This window comes from Gopherus flavomarginatus, chromosome 5 (genome assembly GCF_025201925.1).
Source record: "Gopherus flavomarginatus isolate rGopFla2 chromosome 5, rGopFla2.mat.asm, whole genome shotgun sequence".
NCBI lineage: Eukaryota > Metazoa > Chordata > Testudines > Testudinidae > Gopherus > Gopherus flavomarginatus.
Genome location: NC_066621.1, coordinates 140,876,134 through 140,901,984, shown reverse-complemented (window position 1 = coordinate 140,901,984; position 25,851 = coordinate 140,876,134). Strand labels below are relative to the sequence as shown.

The 25,851-nt window shown below is 41.5% G+C and overlaps 1 protein-coding gene across 1 annotated transcript in view; it reads right to left on the bottom strand.

Annotated features, from left to right (window-relative positions):
* The window catches only part of TDRD9 (tudor domain containing 9), a 150,380-nt gene that overhangs the window by 6,743 nt on the left and 117,786 nt on the right, over positions 1-25,851 (bottom strand). Inside the window, 11 exon segments of the mRNA XM_050954259.1 lie at positions 2,564-2,660; positions 2,853-2,962; positions 3,386-3,456; positions 5,859-6,014; positions 6,546-6,803; positions 7,531-7,620; positions 11,403-11,615; positions 18,921-19,032; positions 19,889-20,062; positions 20,697-20,797; positions 22,541-22,648. Of these exon segments, the coding sequence (XP_050810216.1) occupies positions 2,564-2,660; positions 2,853-2,962; positions 3,386-3,456; positions 5,859-6,014; positions 6,546-6,803; positions 7,531-7,620; positions 11,403-11,615; positions 18,921-19,032; positions 19,889-20,062; positions 20,697-20,797; positions 22,541-22,648 (1,490 nt within the window).

Genomic DNA, 25,851 nt, shown 5'->3' with positions numbered 1-25,851 from the left:
ACACCAAGAGCATGGGTTTGCATCCCTGACCACTTTGACTAATAGCTACTGAGCCCTAAACTCCATTAACTTATCAAAAAGTGCCCAAAATAATCACTTAACCACTTGTTGACCAGTGTGCGATTTGTACACCCCATCACACTGACATAGGTGAAAATAATAAATTTAATAGCAACATAGTCCCTCAACAGCCCCTAAAATACACAAAACTCCCATCCCCCTGGCAGATCAAACACTGGTACAGTTCCTCCTCCTCTTAGGGTATGTCTACACTACAGGATTATTTCGATTTTACATAAATGAGTTTTGTAAAACAGATTGTATAAAGTCGAGCGCACGTGGCCACACTAAGCACATTAATTCAGTGGTGTGCGTCCACGTACCGAGGCTAGCATCGATTTCCAGAGCATTGCACTGTGGGTAGCTATTCCATAGCTATCCCATAGTTCCCGCAGTCTCCCCCGCCCATTGGAATTCTGGGTTGAGATCCCAATGCATGATGATGCAAAAACAGTGTCGTGAGTGATTCTGGGTAAATGTCATCACTCATTCCTTCCTCCGTGAAAGCAACGGCAGACTATCATTTCGCGCCCTTTTTCCCTGGATTGCCCTGGCAGACGCCATAGCATGGCAACCATGGAGCCCATTTTGCCTTTTGTCACTGTCACCGTATGTGTACTGGATGCCGCTGACAGAGGTGGTACTGCAGTGCTATACAGCAGCATTCATTTGCCATTGCAAGGTAGCAGAGATGGTTACCAGTCGTTCTGTACCGTCTGCTGCTGTCATGGGTGCTCCTGGCTGGCCTTAGTTGAGGTCAGCCAGGGGCGCAAAGACAAAAATGGTAATGACTCCCCAAGTCAATCTCTCCTTTATGGTTTATCTAAAAACAGTCAGTCCTGCCCAGAATATGGGGCAAGTGTACTACAGAACCAGTGTATCAGAGAACCAGAGAGCATAGCCGCTCCGTGTCAGATCCCGCAGAAATGATGAGCTGCATGCCATTCACGGGGGGTGCCCCTGCAACAACCCCACCCATTGATTCCCTTCTCCTCCAACCTTTCTAGGTTACCGTGGCAGTGTCCCCCAATTGTGTGATGAAGTAATAAAGAAGGCAGGAATAAGAAACACTGACTTTTTAGTGAGAAAAAATGAGGGGGAGGCAGCCTCCAGCTGCTATGATAGTCCAGACAGGACATTAAACGGTGGGGGGGGGGGGGGGAGAGGAGCCCAGCATCCCACTGCTATGATAATCTAGGCAGTACAGAATCTTTTCTTTAGACATGAAAGTGGGGGAGGGCTGATGGAACTCAGCCCCCAGTTGTTATGATGAGGACGGTTACCAGCTGTTCTGTACCATCTACCGGGAATGACCGGGAGTCATTCCTATTTTTACCCAGGCGCCCACAGCCGACCTCACCTGAGGCCAGCCAGGAGCACTCACGGGCTGATGACGACGATGGATAGCAGTCATATTGTACCATCTGCCACTGGGGAGGGGAGGGGAGAGGATGCTGCTATTCATCGCCGCAGCACCGCGTCTACCAGCAGCATGCAGTAGACATAGGGTGACATATAAAACAGTCAAGAAACGATTTTTTTCCCTTTTCTTTCATGGGGCAGAGGGGGGGTAAACTGACGACATATACCCTGAAACACCCCGGACAATGTGTTTTACCCTACAGGCACTGGGAGCTCAGCCAAGAATGCAAATGCTTTTCAGAGACTGCGGGGACTGTGGGATAGCTGAAGTCCTCAGTACCCCCTCCCTCCCTCCATGAGCGTCCATTTGATTCTTTGGCTTTCCATTACGCTTGTCACATAGCACTGTGCTGTGGCCTCTGTCTATCATAGCCTGGAGATTTTTTCAAATGCTTTCTCATTTCATCTTCTGTAACGGAGCTGTGATAGAACAGATTTGTCTCCCCATACAGCGATCAGATCCAGTATCTCCCATACGGCCCATGCTGGAGCTCTTTTTGGATTTGGGACTGCATGGTCACCGGTGCTGATCAGAGCTCCAGCTGGGCAAACAAGAAATGAAATTCAAAAGTTCGCGGGGCTTTTCCTGTCTACCTGGCCAGTGCATCCGTGTTCGGACTGCTGTCCAGAGCAGTTACAATGGTGCACTGTGGGATACCGCCCAGAGGCCAATACCGTCGATTTGCGGCCACACTAACCCTAATCCGACATGGTAATACCGATTTCAGCGCTACTTCTCTCACCGGGGAGGAGTACAGAAACCGGTTTAAAGAGCCCTTTATATCGATATAAAGGGCCTCGCTGTGTGGACGGGTGCAGCGTTAAATCGGTTTAACGCTGCTAAAATTGGTATAAATGCATAGTGTAGACCAGGCCTTAGACTTACAGCAACATCTCAGGAACTTAAACAAGTTTTCATGAAGGTAGACTCTGGAATTCCAAATTCACATATACATCCAACATTATTAACTTAGCAATATAATATGCAACTGCCTGTAAGGGATGGAAGAAACAAGAGATGTGTAGAAGGATGCTAGAGAACACATCATTCTGCTATCATACTTCAAAAATGCATATATACCTGAGTTCTATAACAGGAGCAAACAACATACTGAGGAGTGCTGGTAGCCCTGGAATAGGAGGCATCAGAGATGTTTCTCTTAACAAGATTGTAGATCCTATTACAAAAAAGAACAAAAATTGATAATTAACAGAAAGCCTTGACAGCAGAACGAACCTCTAAGCAGTTGGTAGATAGAATTTCAGTGTCAGATATAATTTAGTTCTATAGCTATTCATATGGACAATGCTAAGTAGTTAAAGAAAAGGAAGTGAGAAAAATAAGGAACACAAGTATGTATTTAGATTACCAGTTGCATTTACTGATACAGAAGCAGCAATCAACATTTTCTGAAATGGATCCTCAGGAGTATTATTGACAATTACAGAGTTTATGCTCTCCTTTTCTATCCAGACACATCTAGGGAAAAATGACAAAATGTATTAACTGGCAATAAGAAAGAAAAGTCAGTAGAAACGTGTATCTAAAAATCCTTTTAAAATTATGAATCAGCCATAAGTGTGCAAAGTCAATCAAACTCACTCTAGTTAGTGAGTCAAGTTTTGAATGGAATCCAGGCTCCCAGCCTTGTATTCTAGATACTAAATACATTTCTGTGGACATTAGAACCGTGTCTCACACTCCCATTCATCTCAGAATTTTTAACATTATGGTTTTTTTTGTTTTTTTTTTTTTACTTCTAGAGCTAAATAGTATCCAAGCATAACGTTGAATTAATAACAAAAATTAAAGATGTGAAAGTGTGTATTCCAGTAACTCTTACATCTACCAACACAACGACCTACGGTTTGCCTGCCATTCATGACAAAAGCTTTATCATACCTGAATTTGGAAATCTGGGACATGCTGTGACACTTCAGCTCATAAGGATTGAAGGGGCCATGAAGCGTTGCCTTTGAAACAAGACAGTTCAAGTGAGTTTCAGTTTTTAGATGAAAATAAAAAAATAATATATTATTTTAATACTTTATTGGGCATATACTAACATCCAACGTTTTCAAACCTGGGTGCCTAACGTTAAGTTCCTAAATTTATATCTAGGCACCTACATAAAAATTACTCTTTTCGCAGGAACTGAGCAATCACAGTTTCTCAATAACTTCAATAAGAGCTGGAGTTCCATACCACCTCTGAAAAACAGGCTAAGTGTCTAGGTTCCCAATCTTGTAGACACTACGCACATGCTTAACTTTTTGCACGAAAGTAGTCCCACTGAGTGGGGCCACTCATTTGTGTGAATTAAGAATATATGTTGGTGTTTGGAAGACTGAAATATAAATCAGGAGCCTAACTTCAGACACCAGATTTGAAATATATATAAAAAATATAGGTGAGGGTTAACTCAAAATCAAAGTACCGTACATGACACACTTTTACATAATGATCCATACTCACTGTTTAGTTATGGCTATGCTTTCCTATGAGATGCAACTAAATTAACAGTTTTGAGTTTGCCTGGGCCAGCTACTGTATCACCAATAGGACTTAGTGTGCTGCAGTAACTTTGCATCACCATTCAAGTTATCAGTAATAAATGCACAGAACCACAGCATTTGCTTCTGGATGCACGTGCGCCCACGCTCTCTCGACTGGAGAATGTATAGTGGTGTCCACGGGCCTGCGTCTGCATAGAATAGTCTACAAACAAGGGCATGTAAGCAGGTGCAGACCTGCTGCTCTTCAGTTCCTTCTCATTATAAAGCAGAGCCTCCACAGCTCAGGGGAAGGAGGGTAGAGCACGCATTAGAACAAGACTTCTTGAAGAACTCAAATTACTGTAAGATAAGTAACCTCTCCTTCAAGTATGTGTCCCTGTTGGTGCTCCACTGTAGGAAACTCCCAAGCAGTAACTCGATGAGGAGGTGGGTGCTGAGGAGGTAAGTCCAAGATGGCTTGGAGGTCTGAGTCATCAAACTAGTATCATCTTTGGAAGAAAATGTAATGCTTGATAAAGGTATGAATGGAAGATCATATTGCAATCCTATAAATGTCTGTTATGGGAACATCCTTCAATAGATGCTCTAGATGTGGACTGAGCTGTAGTGGAATGTGCCAACACCATGAGCTGCATCCCAGCTGATTCACAGCAGGTTAAGACAACCAGAAACCCAGTCAGACCACCTTTGAGTGGAAACACGTTGACCCTTCATCCTCTCTGCAAATGATACAGATAGCCTAGGAGAGGCCTGTAAGGTCTTAGTTATGTCAAGGCAGAACACTGGCAGGCAAATCTCTTGATTTATGTGGTATTCCCAAGAGACCTTTGGGAGGAAGCAAGGATAGGGATGCAGTGAATCTGGTGGTATATGGGGGTCAGCCACAACAGCACCAAGCTCTCCCATTCATCTAGCTGAAGTGAAGGCTATGAGGAATGGAGTCTTGAGGGAGAGATGGATGAGAGAAAAAGCAACCATTGTTTCAAAGCTCACAGCACGGAGAACCAAACTGAGGTCCCACTGGAGGGCCTGGTTCCGTATGGTGGGAGGAAAACAAGATACATAAGCCCTTGAGGACTCTAGTTATACTAGGGTGGGCAAAGTGAGAAGCTTTTGATAGCTGTTATAGCAGCCAAATGTACTCTGAGTTTATTGATTGACCTTTTGTCTAAAACCAACCAATAGTCCACGATTTTGGATAGTGGAACCTCTGAGGCTTGGGGAGAATGAAGGGAACATCAAGAGTGGAAGAGCTTCCACTTTTGAAGGCAAGTTTTGTGAGTACAGGGTTTCCTGCTAGATAGGAGAACTGATTGGACCTCATCCAAAGAGGTTAGTTCCATGCTCAATAACCATCTAGAAACCAGGCTCAAAGATTCAAAGATGAGGGGTTGAGAGGGGTCAGCGTCCCCAAGTTCTGCGACAGGAGAGCCTTCCTAAGAGGAAGTTGAAGAGGTGTTGTCGTGGAGGGGTGAAGCTGGTTCTATTACCACACTTACCATGGTCAGGATGGCACTATGAGGATAACCCTTGCCCTTTCCTAATGGATGCTCTCCACATAACCATGACCATGGCTAGGGACGTAGAAGCTGTATATAGTGTATCTAGAGCAGCTTGGAGGGAGGTTCTGGCTATCAACTGATTCTCTGAAATGAGATTGACAAATGGACAAATCTATCTCCAAGAACCCTGCAAATTTATGTTATCTTTATTCATTGCTGAATCTGAAGTTAATATTGTTTCAAGGCAGAAAATCAAATCCTGTTGGAAAAAATTGCTTTCAATCTTGGGCATAGACCTCAAACACCAGATCATGTTTTTATAGCTTCATATAGAAATGAAACCATTTCTGAAGTTACCTTACAATTTGGTGTACCAAATTTATTGGCAGAAAAGTGATTTAACAACATTTCAATAAGGCGTTTTTCTTCCTGTTTTGTTTTTTTTTGAATTACAGACGCATTCTCCTCATTTTCTACTTGTTTTGAATACAATTCTTTGAGTTCATTGCTTTGCTAAATAAAAAATAGAAAAGAGTTAGAACAAATTGTGAAATGTTCAAACTTCTCAAAATTAAACGAAACAGTTCATGCCAAAACTATGTATATGTATTTGTGTGGACAAACACAAGTTTGAATTAAAAAACAATGACTTGCCTTAACACCTTCCACTGAATCATAAAGCACTTAGCAGTACTTAATACAAGACATTCATCTAATTGAAGCATTATACCCTTCACTGGAAGACGTCGGTTTGGAAGAGAGTCTCAAAAACAGTTAGTTTAGCCCCCTTTTCCCCCTACACTATGATTACTTTAGCATATGTAAACCATCTCAAAGACCAGTTATATTAAACACAGTCTTGCATACACGTGCACATTTTATAATATACATTCTCATTAAAGTACTAACCAGAGTCAACCCTGCTTAGCTTACATAGCTGTCAAGATCTCAGCCCAATGTATCAGGCCATAAGAGGAGATGAAATAAATTAGCATAAGAAACTTAACAGGCATGGCAAAACACTGCTTTTTATTTAATGCATACTTTGGATTCATAGGATTCTTCTGCTAGCTCAGCATAGCCCTCTTCAATGAGCACGTCTCGAATGTTCACTTCTTTCATTCCGGAGTAACGGTAAACATCCACATGTAGAACACTGTGCACAACTGAATACACCTTCACTATAAGAGCACAGTCATTTACTAACGAAGCAAATCTTTGGCTAGCTCCATAACTCCACTGTTCTCCACATACAAGAGATTTCGCAGAGGGGCGCATCTTGCATATCTTGAATTCTAAAGCCTAAAACATATTAAAGAAAGCATGATGAGCTCCAGAAGTGACAGACACATTTTGATTTTCTTACCAAAACAATTCAGGTCAGTAACAATCAAAATGATAAACCATCACATGCACAACACTTCCTCCATTAACAATATTAAATTCATTATTTTACATAGAGAACTCCTAAGATTGCCATAAAACTACTGGTACAAATCTCATTATACCGACTGTCACTGTGTGTACATCTACACCAACAGCATCAAAATCGGGGGGCCATGGCCCCACACTTTTTAACACTGGCGTAGTCTGGGGTGATGGGGCCAGCGTTGTCCCCCCAAACTGCAAGCCTCAGCAGGCATGGAGCAGTGCTGGCAGGACCTGTGCTTCATGGTGGGGGAGCCAATCACGGTTAATAATCAAATATAAACATTGTTCACACAATAACCCTTGAGGACTACACAGGACCCCAAACCACAGGCTAGGCACCACTATTCCACAGTTACATGAAACAAGATTACTTATTAAACAGGTCTTCTCTTGGTGGAAAACACTTAGGCTTCCAAATATACTTTATGTATGACTAGTGACAAAGAGTTTCACACACATCAGATTAGCAAAATATGGTAGCCAGTCATGGATCTTTATTATCTGGGAAAGTTTTGTTGAGGTTTAAAAGAATCTCAAGCTTGTTGGCCTATAATATTAATACATTCATTAAAAAGAAGCAAACATCATTTAGCATTACCTGAAAAGGGAGCTCTCGAAGGTAGTTTGGAATTTCCTTTAAAAGATTTAAAAACACTCTTGATCTATTGCCATAATCGACAAAGAAAACCTTAAAGAAAGGAATGAAAATATAAAATCAGCGGAGATTCCAAAGCAGTAAAGAAAGTGTAAGTTTAGCAAATGTAAGATAGCAAGCACACAATGGACATACTGCAGTATATAAAATTACTTTTAATAGTTGCACATCAGCTACACGAGACAGCCAGTTCAGTAGCACAACACACTACATAACCAACTGAAAGACAAATACTTATAGCAACTAAAGTCTTGAATAATGGGTTCCTGGAGGCAGAATGTGTCAGAAACAGATCAATTTTGTCTTGCCTATTGCTCCATCTTTTCCTAGGTTACGCATCCATCAATCAAAAAACAACTGCTTACTAGAGACAGCATTAGTCAAACTTTTCTCCAAGGCAACAGTTCTTGGTCCATACTAATTATGGACTTGGGGCTGGTGGCTTAGATTGAAATTTGCATAATCTTACCTCACATCAGCAGTGGATGAAGTCAACTACTTGTGGTTTCTGGATTAGCAGATAGTTACTGCACAGATTGGCATTTAGGGGAGGATGACAGCCGAGGATTACACTCCCCCCACAACCATCCAAAGCAAAAAAAATGTCAGTGGAACAGACAGATAGCTGTCCGAGCTATCCGATCAGCTGCTTTGCTGTCCACTTGCTGACATGGATGGCAAAAAGATTCCAAAGATTTGGAGATCTACTGGACTTCTGTAAGGCATGTACATACAGAATTAAATCAGATTTCATCAACTGTTTATGCAATTAGAAGTGGTGCCCACATGAAGCTATTAAAATCATACTTATACATCCCTTAAAACTGTCAGGAGATCATAGATTCATAGACTCCAGGACAGGAAGGGACCTCGAGAGGTCATCAAGTCCAGTCCCCTGCCCTCATGGCAGGACCAAATACTGTCTAGACCATCCCTAATAGACATTTATCTAACCTACTCTTAAATATCTCCAGAGATGGAGATTCCACAACTTCCCTAGGCAATCTATTCCAGTGTTTAACTACCCTGACAGTTAGGAACTTTTTCCTAATGTCCAACCTAAATCTCCCTTGCTGCAGTTTAAGCCCATTGCTTCTTGTTCTATCATTGGAGGCTAAGGTGAACAAGATTTCTCCCTCCTCCTGATGACACCCTTTTAGATACCTGAAAACTGCTATCATGTCCCCTCTCAGTCTTCTCTTTTCCAAACTAAACAAACCCAATTGTTTCAGCCTTCCTTCATAGGTCATGTTCTCAAGACCTTTAATCATTCTTGTTGCTCTTCTCTGGACCCTCTCCAATTTCTCCACATCTTTCTTAAAATGCGGTGCCCAGAACTGGACACAATACTCCAGTTGAGGCCTAACCAGCGCAGAGTAGAGCGGAAGAATGACTTCTCGTGTCCTGTTTACAACACACCTGTTAATGCATCCCAGAATCACGTTTGCTTTTTTTGCAACAGTATCACACTGTTGACTCATATTAAGCTTGTGGTCCACTATGACCCCTAGATCTCTTTCTGCCATACTCCTTCCTAGACAGTCTCTTCCCATTCTGTATGTGTGAAACTGATTGTTCCTTCCTAAGTGGAGCACTTTGCATTTATCTTTATTGAACTTCATCCTGTTTACCTCAGACCATTTCTCCAATTTGTCCAGATCATTTTGAATTTTGACCCTGTCCTCCAAAGCAGTTGCAATCCCTCCCAGTTTGGTATCGTCTGCAAACTTAATAAGCGTACTTTCTATGCCAACATCTAAATTGTTGATTAAGATATTGAACAGAGCCAGTCCCAGAACAGACCCCTGCGGAACCCCACTTGTTATACCTTTCCAGCAGGATTGGGAGCCATTAATAACTACTCTCTGAGTATGGTTATCCAGCCAGTTATGCACCCACCTTATAGTAGCCCCATCTAAATTGTACTTTCCTAGTTTATCTATAAGAATATCATGTGAGACCGTATCAAATGCCTTACTAAAGTCTAGGTATACCACATCCACCGCTTCTCCCTTATCCACAAGACTCATCTTCCTTTCAAAGAAAGTTATCAGATTAGTCTGACATGATTTGTTCTTTACAAATCCATGCTGGATATTCCCTATCACCTTACCACCTTCCCAGTGTTTGCAGATGATTTCTTTAATTACTTGCTCCATTAACTTCCCTGGCACAGAAGTTAAACTAACTGGTCTGTAGTTTCCTGGGTTGTTTTTATTTCCCTTTTTATAGATGGGCACTATACTTGCCCTTTTCCAGTCTTCTGGAATCTCACCCGTCTCCCATGATTTCCCAAGGATAATAGCAAGAGGCTCAGATACCTCCTCTAAGCCTCTTGCTATTATCTTTGGGAAATCATGCCAATAATGGAACAGCAAAGTCAAGAAAGGGTTGCTAGCTTTCCATGAAACTGCATCTGCATTTGAGGGGCACCACATCTATGATAAGAGCTGATGGCCTTAGAGAAAAGCCCAGCCAGCTTGTGCCTGAGGCTACACCTACATCAGGATTAGTTAATAGGCGGACCGTTGGCCAAATCCAGATGGCCAAATGCTTTTTAACGGATCTCAACATGTTATTTAATTATCATCGTTACTGGGGGTTTTTTAAATTATTTCTCTGGATGTTGACTATGCCTTGACCAAGAAACCTGGACAACCCTAATTTACCTGCAAGGCCTGATTCAAACCTCAAACAAGCTTTACCATAAGTAGGAGTGGTTAGCTGTAGCTGGGCACCTAGCTTCAAGGGAGCCAATGGTCAGGGATCACTGCTACAGTGCAATCAAGGCTCTTGGAAGGGGAACCTCTGGGCACCACAAAGAGGTAGCATGTAACTGTTCTGAGGGCTTGTCTTCACTACCGGGATAAGTTGATCTAAGTTATGCTACTCCAGCTACATTATTCATGCAGCTAGAGCTGATGTAGCTTAGGTCGACTTACCATGGCGTCTTCGCTGAGCTGCATCAATGGGAGATGCTCTTTGGTCAATTTACCTTACTCTTCTCAGGGAGCTGGAGTACTGGAGAGCACTCTGCTATCGATTTAGTGGATGTTCGCTAGACCTGCCAAATCAACACCCGCTGCATCATTTGCAGCAGCGTCAATCTCCCTAGTAGTGAATACAAGCCCTCAGAAGCCAACTCATAGAATCATAGAATATTAGGGTTAGAATTGACCTCAGGTGGTCATCTAGTCCAACTCCCTGCTCAAAGCAGGACCAATCCCCAACTAAATCCCCAAATGGCCCTCTCAAGGATTGAACTCACAACCCAGGGTTTGGAAGGCCAATACTCAAACCACTGAGCTATCCCTCCCCAGTGTGCAGATAAGGGCTACGCACTGGTCATCCTTTTTCATACAGTTGAGAACACGTGATTCCATCAAGTTGTGATTTCTGACCACTCTGATGAACATATTTACCTTCTCAGTTGTTATGTGCTGACACTGATTCATCAAGTTGACTTATAATTATTATTTGAAGTATTCTTCCAAACCTACAGATCTTGTAGTTGGAGCCTGTTTTCAGTTTTTCATTTGCTACCTTCTACTTCAGTACACATTATTACATGACCCACTGTTCTCTCCTATGAAAATTCTCCTTCAATGTCACAAAGTGACCATTCCCCTGTTGTGTTCTGACCTATCATTCATTTTCTCATGCGGCACTTTGGCTAACGTTTGCTTTTATACATTTGCTTTCTTTATAAAGATGTTTGTAATTGTCAGAAAAGTATTTCATTAAAAATATGAAACTACAAGATTGTTAATCCAACTAGTTCTTACCATTCAATATAACATAACATATTACTATACCTCAGCAGAATCTCCAGAAACATACAAGATCTGGGCTCTATGGTATCTTTTGTTTTCAAAATCAGTAAACTGTGCCAGACAAACTAAATCAGGATATGGACGCACTGGTAGAGGCATCAGGTCCAGGTGGTTAATCTCAGCAGTAAGCCTTTTGAGAGTAATCATATTTTTTTCATCTGTTCGGTAACCCCAGAAGTGTCCAACTTCTACCACCTAAAAACACCAGGATACAACTTGCTAAAATATTTTGAATTTTTAAGTCATCTTTTTATATTATATTATATTAAATTTATATATTTATATCATATTAAAATCTGATTTCATATGATTTTTATTCTTACAATGCTTAAAAAATTTTTAGTGTTACAGAGCATACCAGGAAAAATACATTAAAGCATTCCTAATCTTGGAAAGCATTTATGGTAGTAGTTTTCAAACTACTGCTGTATTTCTTAAATGAAGAAGCATAACTTTCACATCCATTGCACCAGATACTGTAAATAAGAGACCTATTATATGAACATCGTTGTAAAACCTGACATACCAAGAGTTGAAGATCAGGCACACTGGCATAATAGATTGATTTAAATCTTCAATTTTAATCTTATTTTGTATTTGTACTCTTTTAGTTATTTTTCTAAAGAGAGGCTGGTTTGCAACTAAATATAGCCTTGACACTAAATTTGGTACTTACTTTTGTTAACCAGGAGAATACATTATATCCATACACGTTTAAAGAATTATATAGCTTTACATACATTTATTCAGATGCTTAATTTTTACATTGTTACATTAGAAAATGGTGGATGATGCACATTTATTTATTAGGCGACTTTTTTTGTAATTGTTTGTTTTGTATTTAAAAACTGATTTATTAAACAAAGGAATTATCTGTCAGTAGTAAAATGAACTGAAATCAATCGCTCTATCAGCCCTTTAAGTTGGTCTCTCCAAAAAGTAGTATGATTCTGATGCTTCCTCCTCTCTGAGGTCTTCCTGACACCCACCTTACCCGCACCAAGCCTATTCAAAATGCTACAATTATCTTCATGGACTTCTGTTGAGACCATGTTGATCTCCAGTCTGAGTCCTACTGGCAGGCTACCCAACATTCTTTTCCCTGTCTTCTTGCTCAGTTGGGACCTGCCTCTTGCTCTTCAGCTCTCCAGAAAAAGGAACATTAATGGACTACAGTTCACATTCCCTGAAGCCAGACACCAGCAAGCTGAGGAGCCAGAGCTGAGCCCAAGTTCCAGCCAAAGAGCAGACAAAGCCAGAACAGCTGAGCTAGGAGTAGAGGTACTTGGAGAACAGCACAGAATCCAACACCTGGGGAGGAGAGAAGATGAGCCACTGAAGCCAGCTACAAGCTCATCACTTGGCCATGACACAAGCAGAAAGGCCATTCTGAGCTGGACCACATCATGGGCGCCAGGCCTCCTGGAGAGTACAACTAAATATCCCTCTTTGAAAATTATCATTCAAAAATAATGAGAGATTTTTATCTCAATGAATATTTTTCCAACTCTGAGCCACAGCTATGTGGTTTGTGTGGGGAGGAGGGGGGTAAGGAGATGGAGAATAACAGGATTTCAAGGCAACAGAATACATGAAAGTAGCTATGGAATTTAGGTGTTGCTACTGCAGAATTTGGTCCCTCTGTACTGTGGCGTATACAGGTCCCTTCTCACTTCCAAGGATCTTCACAACTTAAGCCCTACCTATTTATCTGCTGATATATGTTATCTGCCTTCCTTTACACATCATTAAGGATGCCTGCCAGCCTCTGCACACCTTCCCATTTTTTCCATGCCACTCCTTAGGTAGGCAATAGCCTTCCTGTAGTAGTATGCTGAGCCACTACTTTGTCCTTAAAAACCTCTTTCAAGACCCATTTCTACTACAACACCTACAGGAAATTGCCAGCTGATAAACAGATGTAGAGGTGATATAGTAATCACCACTACAGTGACAGTACACTGTCCTGAGATGCCCAGTTCTGGTATCAGAAGTGTCAGTGCTGGGGGCATTAAGGTAGATTGTGCTGATGCTGGTGCCATATTCTTCCCCAAATGGAAGATTTCTTAACCGATATTTGCCTTTCTGCTAGCAGCATTTCCTACAATTCTGCTATGCCTGGGCTATTCCCCTCCTGTCTAGTTTCCAGAGGAAGTTCAAAGCTGTAGCACAACCTGTGCTAGCCACACCCTGTTCTCTAGCCAGCTACCAGAGGATTTATTCCAAGGCTGTGTAAAAAACTTGTAGAAAATAATTAGTAACAATAATTCCAATGCCAACCAAGTGTGACAGGGTCAGGCCAGATGGCTACAGGAGAGTGTTAGAAGACAGATATATTAGTCCCAAATTCAGCAGATTCCTTTTCCCTTGGTAAGGTAACAGGTAGTTCCAGAACAAGCAGGAACTTGCTGGAACCAATTAAGGCAGGCAGGCTAATTAGGACTGGAGCCAATTAAGAAGAAACTGCTAGAATCAATTAGGACAGGCTGGCTAATCAGGGCACCTGAGTTTAAAAAGGACCTCACTTCAGTTTGTAGTGTGCACGTGAGGAGCTGGGAGCAAGAGGAACTAGGAGTTGAGAGTGAGAAGGCATACTGCTGGAGGACTGAGGAGTACAAGCATTATCAGGCACCAGGAGAAAGGTCCTGTGGTGAGGATAAAGAAAGAGTTGGGCGGAGGCCATGGGGAAGTAGCCCAGGGAGTTGTAGCTGTCATGCAGCTGTTCCAGGAGGCACTCTAGACAGCTGCAGTCCACAGTGCCCTGGGCTGGAACCCAGAGTAAATGGCAGGCCCAGGTTCCCCCCAAACCTCCCAACTCCTGATCAGACACAGGAGGAATTGACCTGGACTGTGGGTTCTACCAGAGGGGATGGTCTCTGGGCTGTTCCCTGACCCACATGGTGAATCTCAGAGGCGATCAAATCCGCCAATAAACGCAGGACCCACCAAGACAGAGGAGAAACTCTGTCACAACAATAAGTCCTTGCTTATACAGTAAATATCCAAACAAATGTTGACCCTCTGGGGGAGAGCTGACCAGGGTCAGAAGAACTGTTGGAGTTGCTGATAGCAGAAAGGAAATTATTGAGTAAGCAATTCTGTTACATATGGGAAAGAGAGAGCAGTGGACAGGAATAGAGAGAGATAGGAGAACAAACAAAGAAAAAGGGGGGAAACTGCCCTTTTTCAGGATGGCTCAAATATCAAGGTTATTATGGGACCACTGCTTGCAGCATCCTCTTGCTGAAGGAGGGCACTGAGGAAAACCAAGTCCACTTTATAGGGTCTGATAAAGGTGTTAGCCTATATCCATGTCGCAGCTCTGCAGATCTCTGTGGTGGAAGCACACACTCTTTTGACCCACAAGGTTGCCATGGATCTTGGGTAACGGGCCTTGATTCCTTTTGGAACAGGGACATTGGATGCCTTGTATGCCTTAAGAATACACAGCCTGATCCATCTGATGAGGGATAGCTTGGATATCTAAGGCCCTGATTCCCCAGGTGAAAAGAAACGAAGAGAGTCTGATCTCCTTGTGGATTCTGTATGTTTGATATAAATTGTTGGTGCTCCTCTGACACCCAAGCTTTGCCATAGCTTCTCAATCAGTAGCTGCGGCTTTGGACAGAATGAAGGGAGGACAATCTCCTGCAAGGCATGGCAAGGAAGATTTACCATAGGCAAGAATGTTTGTGAAGTTCTTAGCAGCACTGGTGTCATAAACAGATAGCTAAGGGTTAATGTCTCTTTCACCTGAAGCACCTGACCAGAGGACCAATCAGGAAACCGGATTTTTTCAACTTTGGGTGGAGGGAATTTTGTGTCTGAGTCTTTGTCTGTCTGCCTGCTTTCTCTGAGCTTTGGAGAAGTAGTTTCTACTTTCTAGTCTTCTGTTTCTAAGTGTAAGGACAAAGAGATCAGATAGTAAGTTATATGGTTTCTTTTCTTTGGTATTTGCATGAATATAAGTGCTGGAGTGCTTTGATTTGTATTCTTTTTGAATAAGGCTGTTTATTCAATATTCTTTTAAGCAATCGACCCTGTGTTTTGTCACCTTAATACAGAGAGACCATTTGTATGTATTTTTCCTTTCTTTTTTATATAAAGCTTTCTTTTAAGACCTGTTGGAGTTTTCTTTACTTCAGGGAAATTGAGTCTGTACTCACCAGGGAATTGGTGGGAGGAAGAAATCAGGGGGAAATCTGTGTGTGTTGAATTTGCTAGCCTGATTTTGCATTCCCTCTGGGTGAAGAGGAAAGTACTTTTTGTTTCCAGGACTGGGAACAGAGAGGGGGAGTCACTCTGTGTAGTTTCACAGAGCTTGTGTCTGTGTATCTCTCCAGGAGCACCTGGAGGGGGGAAGGGAAAAAGGATTATTTCCCTCTGTTGTGAGACTCAAGGGATTTGGGTCTTGGGGTCCCCAGGGAAGGTTTTTCAGGGGGACCAGAGTGCCCCAAAACACTCTAATTTTTTGGGTGGTGGCAGCAAGTACCAGGTCCAAGCTGGTAACTAAGCTTGGAGGTTTTCATGCTAACCCCCATATTTTGGACGCTAAGGTCCAAATCTGGGACTAAGGTTATGATAACTGGTCATCATGGAACATGCAGTAAGATGCTGCTTAGATTCCCCCAGTTCTGAAACTCATCTGGTGGCCATGACGACAACTAGAAAACAGGTTCTGGCAGAAAGATAAAATAGTGATATAGATGCCAGAGATTTGAAGGGATGGATGGTTAGGGCATCCAGCACCAATGTTAGGTCCCACTTTGGGAAGCGTGGGTTGATCGCTGCTCTAACCAGTCTAACTTCCCTAAGGAACCCATATCTGAGGTTCTTGGCCAGGTAGCCCATGGAGCCTGCAAAACAGTACACTACTGAGGGCTGACACCTGGAGTGCTTGGCTGTAGTGCCTTATCCACTCCTTCCTGAAGGAAGTCCAGAATAACTGGAAACCCAGGATCTCTTGCATTTACTTTATGCTCTTGACACCAAACACTGAATTTGGTCCAGATGGAGAAACAGGCTATTAGAATGGAAATGCTCCTAAAAGAGAGCAGAGTCTCTATCACTTTGGAAGACAGACCAAGCATGGCTAAAACTTCCCTTCCAACAGCCAGGCTATCAGATTAAGATGGTCTGGGTCCTAATGGAGAAATGGTCTTTAGTAAAGGATGTATGCCCTCACCAGTATCTGTAATGGTGGTTCAGCTTTAGTTGTATCAGGCTGGAAAGCCAGGATCTTCTTGGCAGGCGCAGAGTTAGCATTAGCACTTTTGCTGCTTCTTGTCTTATCTTTTGGATCACTTTCCCTATGTCATCCAGGAAGGGATAACAGGTGAATACCCTGGGATCTGATTCGGGCTATGATCATCTCCAGCATCTCCGTAAATACCCTTAAGGCTGAGGAGAGACCAAATGACAGAGTTCGGTACTGGTGATATCCGTACCATAAGCCAATTTCAGGAGCCTGCAGTGGCAGGGGCACACTGGAAAGTGAAGGTATGCATCTGCTAAATCCACTGAGGTTAGGAAGTCCCCTTAACACAGTGAAGTCACCATCTGGAACTTTATTTTCTTCATACATTTGTTGAGTCTTTTCAGATTGAGGATGGCCCTGACTCTACCAGTGCACTTCTGAACAATGATGATGATGGAGTCAAACCCTGAGAAGCATTATTCTGGGGAACTCTATTGTTCGCATGTCCAGGAGATGTGAGATCTCATTCTGGACAAGCGTGCACCTGGTGAAGGTGCTGGTGACAGGAGACTAAATGAAAAGATGGAGTGGAACCCTTAGCTTGAGTATCCATGGTGCACATCCCTCTGAAAAGTGGGAAATTCTGCCTCCCAAGTTCAGATCTGGGCAGAGGCACATTCACTCATCATCATAAGGAGCCCTGGAAGGTTGTGGGAGTACCTCAAGTTTTTCTGCATGCTCCACTCCAAAGTTTTGCCTTTGCATATCTGTTACCTTTCCTCTGGAACCTCTGTGAGAAAGAAAGATGAAAGAAGCAATTCCGTCTGATTGTGGGTTTGGATTTTCTTCTTACAGCACAAACTGGAGAGCAGAAGGACTGTTTAGGTTTGGCAGCATTTTCAGCCACTATCTTGTCCAATTTTTCTCCAAAGAGAAGAGGTCCTGTGAATTTAGAGACGCACAGAACTTGTTTAGAGTATCAACATTCCACAGGGTGCTAAATACCCTGTCCAGATGGCGGAGAGAACAAAGAAGGCTGCTCAGTACTGCCTGAAAATGAAAAAAAAAAATTAGAAAGGAAAGGTGGGGAGCAAAGAGAACCACCATGGACAAATGTCAAAAAGGCAGAAGTTCTGGCAGCAGGCCAGAAAAAGGGGCATGGCTAGGTCAGGCTGGTGCTACAGTTTTGAACTGCCTCCAGAAACTGCAGATAGAAGGGGATTAAGCCCATATGTAGCAGATGAGTGAGAGATACTGAAGTGCAGAAGTGCTGGGTTGTGGCACTGAAGCAACTTAGTGCCGAGTTTCAGCAAGAGCTGTTCTGAGCTGTGAAATTCCTCTTAGGGGAATCCCTGATGGGTGACCTACCTCTGGGGCTTATAACCCCATGCAGTGTGAGGGTGACATCACTGTTGTAGTTAGGAGCAACTGTTCAAGTTGGAGCTCTCAAAGTCACAAGTCCATATTGACACTCTTGGATTCAGAAGACTCACAGACAGGGTGTACTTGACAGCTTAGCTCAGAAGCTGGTCTCGTTCATTTGGTCATTAGGAAGACATGAAATCAGGCCTCCCTGCCCTTCTTAGAATAGCTCTCTCATGAGGGGCAGTGTTTAAACCTAGGTGAGCTGAACAACGCCCTAGCAAATAACTAGTAAAAGTTGAAACAGGCAAACAAACAACTAATAACTAATAACACTCTATTTGAAGCTGGGTAGCTAAGGCTATCAAGGATGCTGTCAGTCTCTTGGATTGTTGGGCTCCATCTCTGAGCTATGAGGTGCTGAGAGGAGCTTAATGGTAGCGGGCCGGCCTGCCCTTATATGCCATCATAGCACCGGATGATGACTGGAGAGCACAGGCATGCCCTACGGGTGGGCACCGATGGCCAAAAAGACACTGATCTCTAACACAAGGTGCATGTGTACCATCAGTAGAATGGGAACATGGACAATTACACAAAACATGATTTCAGGTTATGTAAAAACTGATTGAAGAGTTATATCTAGTTAAAATGTATTTGTTTTTTAAATTTCACTTCCAGTTACTGTTTGTTTCTACTAGCTCCCAAAATGTACAAACACACAAGGCACAGTCCATGCCTTACAATATCGAGACTATTATTTACGTACAAATGTTTTAAATTTGAGAGAAGTTGCTTATTTCCCCAAATGATCCTATTCCATGAAAAAAAGTTTCAAACCCCTCCTCCACTATTTTCCAGTTTTTAGCTGTGTTTGTATAGAGGAATCTTTAAAAGATTTATTAGGTACGGTTAGTATTTTAGTGACAGAACTTTCCTACCTCTGTGACACAGATGGACAAGGGGAGGCTTGTAATTGTCTGTGACTGTTCTAGAGCACCGAACGAGGTTTGCATAGGCTCTACGATTTGCTTCTGAAAGTCCACATTTACTCTAAAAAACATAATTGAATACAAATATAATCCTTTGAGCTCTATGTTCTGGGATTTTTCTGAAGTGAGAATTTGAAGTTCCGTTTAATAAAAATGAACCCGAGTCACTTTCTATCTGGGTCTAAAACAAAGTAGAGACACCTATACCTAGAAAGAAAGATATGGGCCCCCAAATGCATATATTACAGTATGGTCCGTACTTAAAATAAATAAAGGTAGAATGGAGGAGGGCTATGAAAATCCAACAGACCATTGAGAAATTATGTTTTATGTGCCTGCTGATACATGCAACGTAGCAGCTGCCCAACCAAATTCTTATAAAATTCACAAAAGTCTAGATTTAACAACTGAGTTTTCCACAATGGCATCTCTTTTAAGGTTAAGTTATGAAAAAAGATAATTAGGTTGATTACACAACTATCACTACACACACGCCTACCTGTTGCTCACCAGTTATTAACCCCATATGGCAAGGCTGATGGGTAAGAACTCTGCAGGTTTTGAATATGCATTCAAACTTATTTTAACCAACAAAATACCCCTAAAACTATTCAAAACACACCAGTCCCACCCAACTAAGAAGAAATACAAATTTTTGGTTCCTAGACCAAGCCATTTTTGACTTATAAGTAGCCCCGCCCCCCAAGTGTTCAGTTAATGATTTCACCACAATTTCTGTATTTAACACCCTCCAGAATAATTCTTCCCTGGTATAAGATTATGCCTTTGATATCCGAAGTGGGCTGTTTTAGTTTTGGTGATGACAGAGGTAGTTCACACTTGATCTTAAAATAAAATAGAAACCTTGTTCCAATCTAGGACTATGAAGAGACTAGTCTCTCTCCATAATGCAATACCTTGTGTGCCTCAATCCTGTCAACGTCACTCCCTCCATTATTCCTTCAATCATTTCTGGAGGATGAACATTGAGTTCAAGCGGAATTCTTAGCTGAAACATTTTAAGTGCCATATACACTGCCGGAAGGGTTTTAAACCGCTCTGCTGGATTACGGGAGAACTCCACAAAGGCTCTGTTTCAAAAAAACACACAAATCATCCAATCCCTGAATCAGGTACTTTATTTGAGTAAAAAGTGGATCAGTTCTTCTCCTGGCCCACTTCTGAGCAGGTAAGAGAAATGCAAAAATGTTTGTAGTCTCACAGCCACTGCTTAATCTGTCCTATGTACCTTTAAAACATTTTTACATACAATTATGGCTAAAATGAAATTATTCTAGCATGCTCAAGATTACTGCGTAACTGCAGACATAGCAATATAAATAGGAAGAGTTTTGGGAAGATACAATAAAATTAATCATAAAGGTGTTGAAATCTGAAGAGAAAAGCAAAGCTATCAAGATTCTCAAACACTGGTAGCTTTTTTATGGGGCTACTGTTACACAAAAGAAGAAAATGACAACAGTAGGTAAAAAAGACTGGTTTCTCTACTACTAGCTGATAAACAAAGGTACCAAGCCTCAAGCCTGCTTCTCTCACTCTGCCCAACATCTGATTTTCAACTACTTATACAGATCACATCACAAGAGAGATCGCTAAATGTTGCAGACAGATCACAGGGTAACAAAAGCAGTGACATGATTTTTAAATTAATCTCTACTCATTGCTTCATAATTATGACATACAAAATAATACATCTTTACTTACTTTGTTCCATCATATACAATGGATTTTACTTGACCACACTGTCTAAAGACTGACTGCAGCTGTTTATAGTATAGGAAACCATAGGGAGGAATGTTCTTCAACTGTCACAAAAAATAAAGTTAACATTGGCTGGCACAGTTTAAAATTTTTTAATGGATTATGCATTTAACCAGAGCCTTGGAGTATTTGCCTTCTCTAATATTCAAAAGAGATGTAATATTTATATCTATAGTAAATGCCATCAAAATTGTAATGTTATTTTGAATAAAGGTAGATTTTGTATCTTGCAATTTATTTTTAAAAATAGGTACCCCAAAGTTCCAAGAATTTGCAATTAATGATGCCCTGCTTCCTCCAAAGTAGTGCTAAATAGTATTCTAAATAGACCTAAAGACAGAAAACCAAAAGGAATAGTTTAACTTCAGTGTAAAATGTGTTACACACATAAGTATTTCTACATACAGAATTTTTTTTTCAAAAGTGAACTGTCAGTGGCTTAGTTTTACCTCACACCTCTTTTTTCTTTTAAATTTGTTTTGCAAAATATATACATTGAAATACCTATGACCTTCCCTCACAAAAAAACCCAGAAGACCCACTTTGATCAGGAAGCAGAGCTTAAGATTCATTTGTACAGTACAATGGTATTACTCAAGCCAAGCTACTTAACGTTAATTCCATTCTCTCGCTTTGTACTGGAAGGAAGATGGAATTCATGTCTTCCTTGCTCTCCTTATGACTATGCCCAGTGTGCAGGCTACCATAAACTGAGGATATCAATGGAATTCCATTATCTCCTAAGATTTTCCATATGTGTTAGTATTCCTGATAAATCAGAATAGTGCATGAATATAGTTATCATATGTGACTAAGACAGCAAAAGAAGTGGTTGCTTGCAACAAGAAATTGTAGTACTTCTCGCTCCAAGCTGACAAAAAATTGGGCTATGAGCAAAATCAGAAAAGTTACATTTAGGTAAAAATAACAGTGTCTCAGACTACACTGAAAGCTTGTCTCTATTCCATGAATTTGCTGAATGGGTCAATTCTTTGGTAGCTAAGCAGCAAAGCATGTGGAAATTCATTCATGTGTACACTGTTGTGCATCTTGCTTTTCCCTAACAATCTAGTCTGTGGTTTGCATTAGCAATTTTTACCCTCTTTGAGGCACATCAGGCTGGAGGTGTGTCTTCTTTAAAGCACAAATAAGCATACAATTTCACAGTTTCACTTTTTTATTACAATAGCAGCAAAGCATGGTGACAAGTACATAAAACTTCCTAACATATATCTGACCTAGTATCTATGTATTTATGAACCATTTTTAAAGTTTATTGCAGCCATTTCATATTTGCATTTGTTCACTGGACAATGTAAACAAGACTTAGAACAGAAAAATGCCTGGAGTGCAGCATTTATAAGTAATCCTAAAGCAAAAGATAGGCATGTGATGCATGTGCAATGAGGAGAGATTACTGAATAGTAATATTTAAATTACTGGCTCCAAGGGTTTATTTCATAAATACTTATTAACAAGTACCCTGGACAGTCCTACAACATGTTTTAAATCTATATCAAAGTGAGTGCTGGCTGGTCACAGGAGACCAACATTCAAATGCTCAGAACCAGTCCTTAACAGGAATTCTTTCAAAACAGTCCACCTACACAGCAGGTATTAAAACTGGGAGGCTGGAAGAGGGGAGGAGTCCTTCTGTATAAAATCAAAGCACAGGAAATTATCCCTCTTCTGTTGCAAGAGAGAATGAAACTTCAAAATATCACCCTCAACACTGAAATCTCACGTAATTAAAATACACAGTAGATTACTCACTGCCTTAAACATACCATTACAATGGTTTTAGAATCTCCACCAGCCAGTTCCTTCACAGCAATTTCTTCATCACATTGTCCAAAAGTAAAATAGTTTGGGTAGAAAGCACCGGCCATTACAATCTGAAATAAAGCCAATATTTTGCTAAAATGCAACACATTGTATTTAGTTCCTGTCAATGGGTCATATTTGCCTTTCAATGCAACTTTAGAACAACTATATTAATGAAAGCTCTGGTGTATGGCTAACTCCCCTCTACGGGAACAACTGTGAAACATAACATTTCAGTTTAAAATTACAAGGGGGAGGGGATAGCTCAGTGGTTTGAGCATTGGCCTGCTAAACCTACAGTTGTGAGTTCAATATTTTGAGGGGGCCACTTAGGGATCTGGGGCAAAATCAGTACTTGGTCCTGCTAGTGAAAGCAGGGGGCTGGTCTCAGTGACCCTTCCAGTTCTATGAGATAGGTATATCTCTACATTATATTATTATATAAGGCGCAGATTCCTAAAGAATGATTTCATAAAAAGGGATTCGCTTCTAGAATAGTTTCAGTATTTTAGTATTTATATAGGTACATACAATCTGTTCAAATTATGAAAATTAATTCGCATTGTGGGCAATGCCCTGTGTCTCAATCACCACATAAAATATTCTTGACTTCCACAGTTGTCACGAAATAACTACATGAACAGGGTTATGTAGAGTACATACGACTCACTTACTTTACACTAACAGTATTCACATTAGACCTCAAAGCGTCTGATGGCACAGAACTGAATTAAAATTTCACTGAAGACTAAATAATGGGTTGTCTTTCACATCACCAGTACCTCTCTCAAAATAAGCTCATTCCCTATCAGCCCAGAGCCAATGTCACTTGACAAAGAACTGAAGAGGTTATCTGCACAAAATTTGGAAGTGGTCCAAATTCTTCAGTAACTACAGAGCCAATGAAGGTCCAAATGTGGCATACCACAGAGGAGTAACGCAGCCCACTCCTGGACCTTTTAATTTGCTCAATTTTTTATTTTTATTCTCTACCTCGAGCGTGTCCTTCCAAACTACTTTATTTTTATGACTTAAAGATTAATTTGGACAGCCACAGCAAAAGAACATCTCATCAGATTTTATTCTGATAAACTGTCAGAAGTGAAGGGATAGTCACAGAGCCACTGATCCATAAATAACAGTAACATGAATTATATCTCTATTTTCTACACTAACAAATCAAAAAACGTATGATGATCCCATATGAACTGGGATATAAAACTAAAAGGAGAAAAAAACTGAAACATGATGGACACTTGTTTGTATTCAAGTGTAAAAACCTTTGCTCCAAAGAGTTTAAAAACAAGTACAATAGATGCTGCTTAATAGCAATCCTGATATTAGCAACTTCCAGTTAGTGACAATATGTAGCTAAGAACCAATCCCATTCCATTAATATCAACGTTAACACAAATCAGACATTAGGAATGGCAATATACAAAAACCTGTAGGAGAGCACTTCAACCTCCCTGGCCACACTATAGCAGACCTTAAGGTGGCCATCCTGCAGCAAAAAAACTTCAGGACCAGACTTCAAAGAGAAACTGCTGAGCTTCAGTTCATCTGCAAATTTGACACCATCAGCTCAGGATTGAACAAAGACTGTGAATGGCTTGCCAATTACAGAACCAGTTTCTCCTCTCTTGGTTTTCACACCTCAACTGCTAGAACAGGGCCTCATCCTCCCTGATTGAACTGACCTCGTTATCTCTAGCTTGCTTGCTAGCACACATATATATACCTGCCCCTGGATATTTCCATTACATGCATCTGAGGAAGTGGGTATTCACCCACGAAAGCTCATGCTCCAAAACGTCTGTTAGTCTATAAGGTGCCACAGGATTCTTTGCAACGTTAACAGGATTAGAATATAAGCAATAGCATGGTGATTATTAGCAACTTTTACTTTTGGGGGAAATCCCCCTGCCTCAGAATTTCTATGCTTCCCTGCAAAAAATGTCAGGGAAGCAAAAGGAAGCCACACAATAGGGTTGGGGGTGACCCTGGATAATATTTGAGGGAGGACTGTCCCCCCAAACAGAGGTGAGGCATGGAGGGGGAACATGGGGTTATGTACCACTGCCCCCACCCCACTTCATTTCTGCAAGTGCAGAGCTTCCCAGCTTAAGGAGGATACATCTCAGCTCTGCTGACTCTGCAGATGAATGCTGCCTCCTGGGTTCTAGTGCCAGTCATGCTCCCTTTCTGTGTGCTGGGAGCCTTCTTGTTTTCTGTGCAACAGTGAGTGCTCGCAATGGGGCTGGGGAAATGAGGGAAGGGGGGATGCCATAAACATACTAGCATAAAATCCCTCCTTACCTATAAAGGGTGAAGAAGCTCAGATAACCTGGCTGGCACCTGATCAAAAGGACCAATAAGGGGAGAAGATACTTTCAAATCTGTGGGTGAAGGTTTTTGTTTTGTGTTCCTTTGTTCTCTCGGAGTCAGCAAGAAACCAGGGCAGGGAAAATCATCTCCCTAAGCCATATCTGAACTAAGCATCTAATATTGCAGAAACAGTAAGTAATAGTAAGGAAATGCGTTAGATTATCTTTTGTTGTAGCTTGTGAATTTTCCCTGTGCTAAGAGGGAGGTTTATCCCTGTTTTTGTAACTTAAAAGTTTTGCCTGGAGGGGAAATCCTCTGTATTTTGAATCTTTTTGTTACTCTGTAAAGTTATGTTCCATCCTGATTTTACAGAGGTGATTCTTTTATCTTTTTTAAAATAAATTCTTATTTTAAGAACCTGATTGATTTTTCATTGTTCTTAAGATCCAAGGGTTTGGGTCTGTGTTCACCTGTACCAACTGGTGAGGATATTATTCTCAAGCCTTCCCCAGGAAAGGGGGTGTAGGGCTTGGCGAAATAATTTGGGGAAATAGGACTCCAAGTGGTCCTTTCCCTGATTCTTTGTCTAAATCACTTGGTGATGGCAGCATACCGTTCAAGGACAAGGTGAAATTTGTGCCTTGGGAAAGTTTTTAACCTAAGCTAGTAAAAATAAGCTTAGAGGGTCTTTCATGTGGGTCTCCACATCTGTACCCCAGGGTTCAGAGTGGGGAAGGAACTCTGACAGGGGGTGAAGGGAGGAGGCAGAGGGGATGGAAGAGTGGGTGGACTAGAGCAGGGGAAGGAGAATGTAGGGGGAAGGGGAGGAGGATGGGGCATGGGGCAGTAGGAGAAGGGGATGAGATGGAGAAGAAAAGGAGACAGGAAAAGCACGGGGGGAAGTGGGAGCCTGGCATGCAGCATTCCCTCGGCATCAGCTACGACT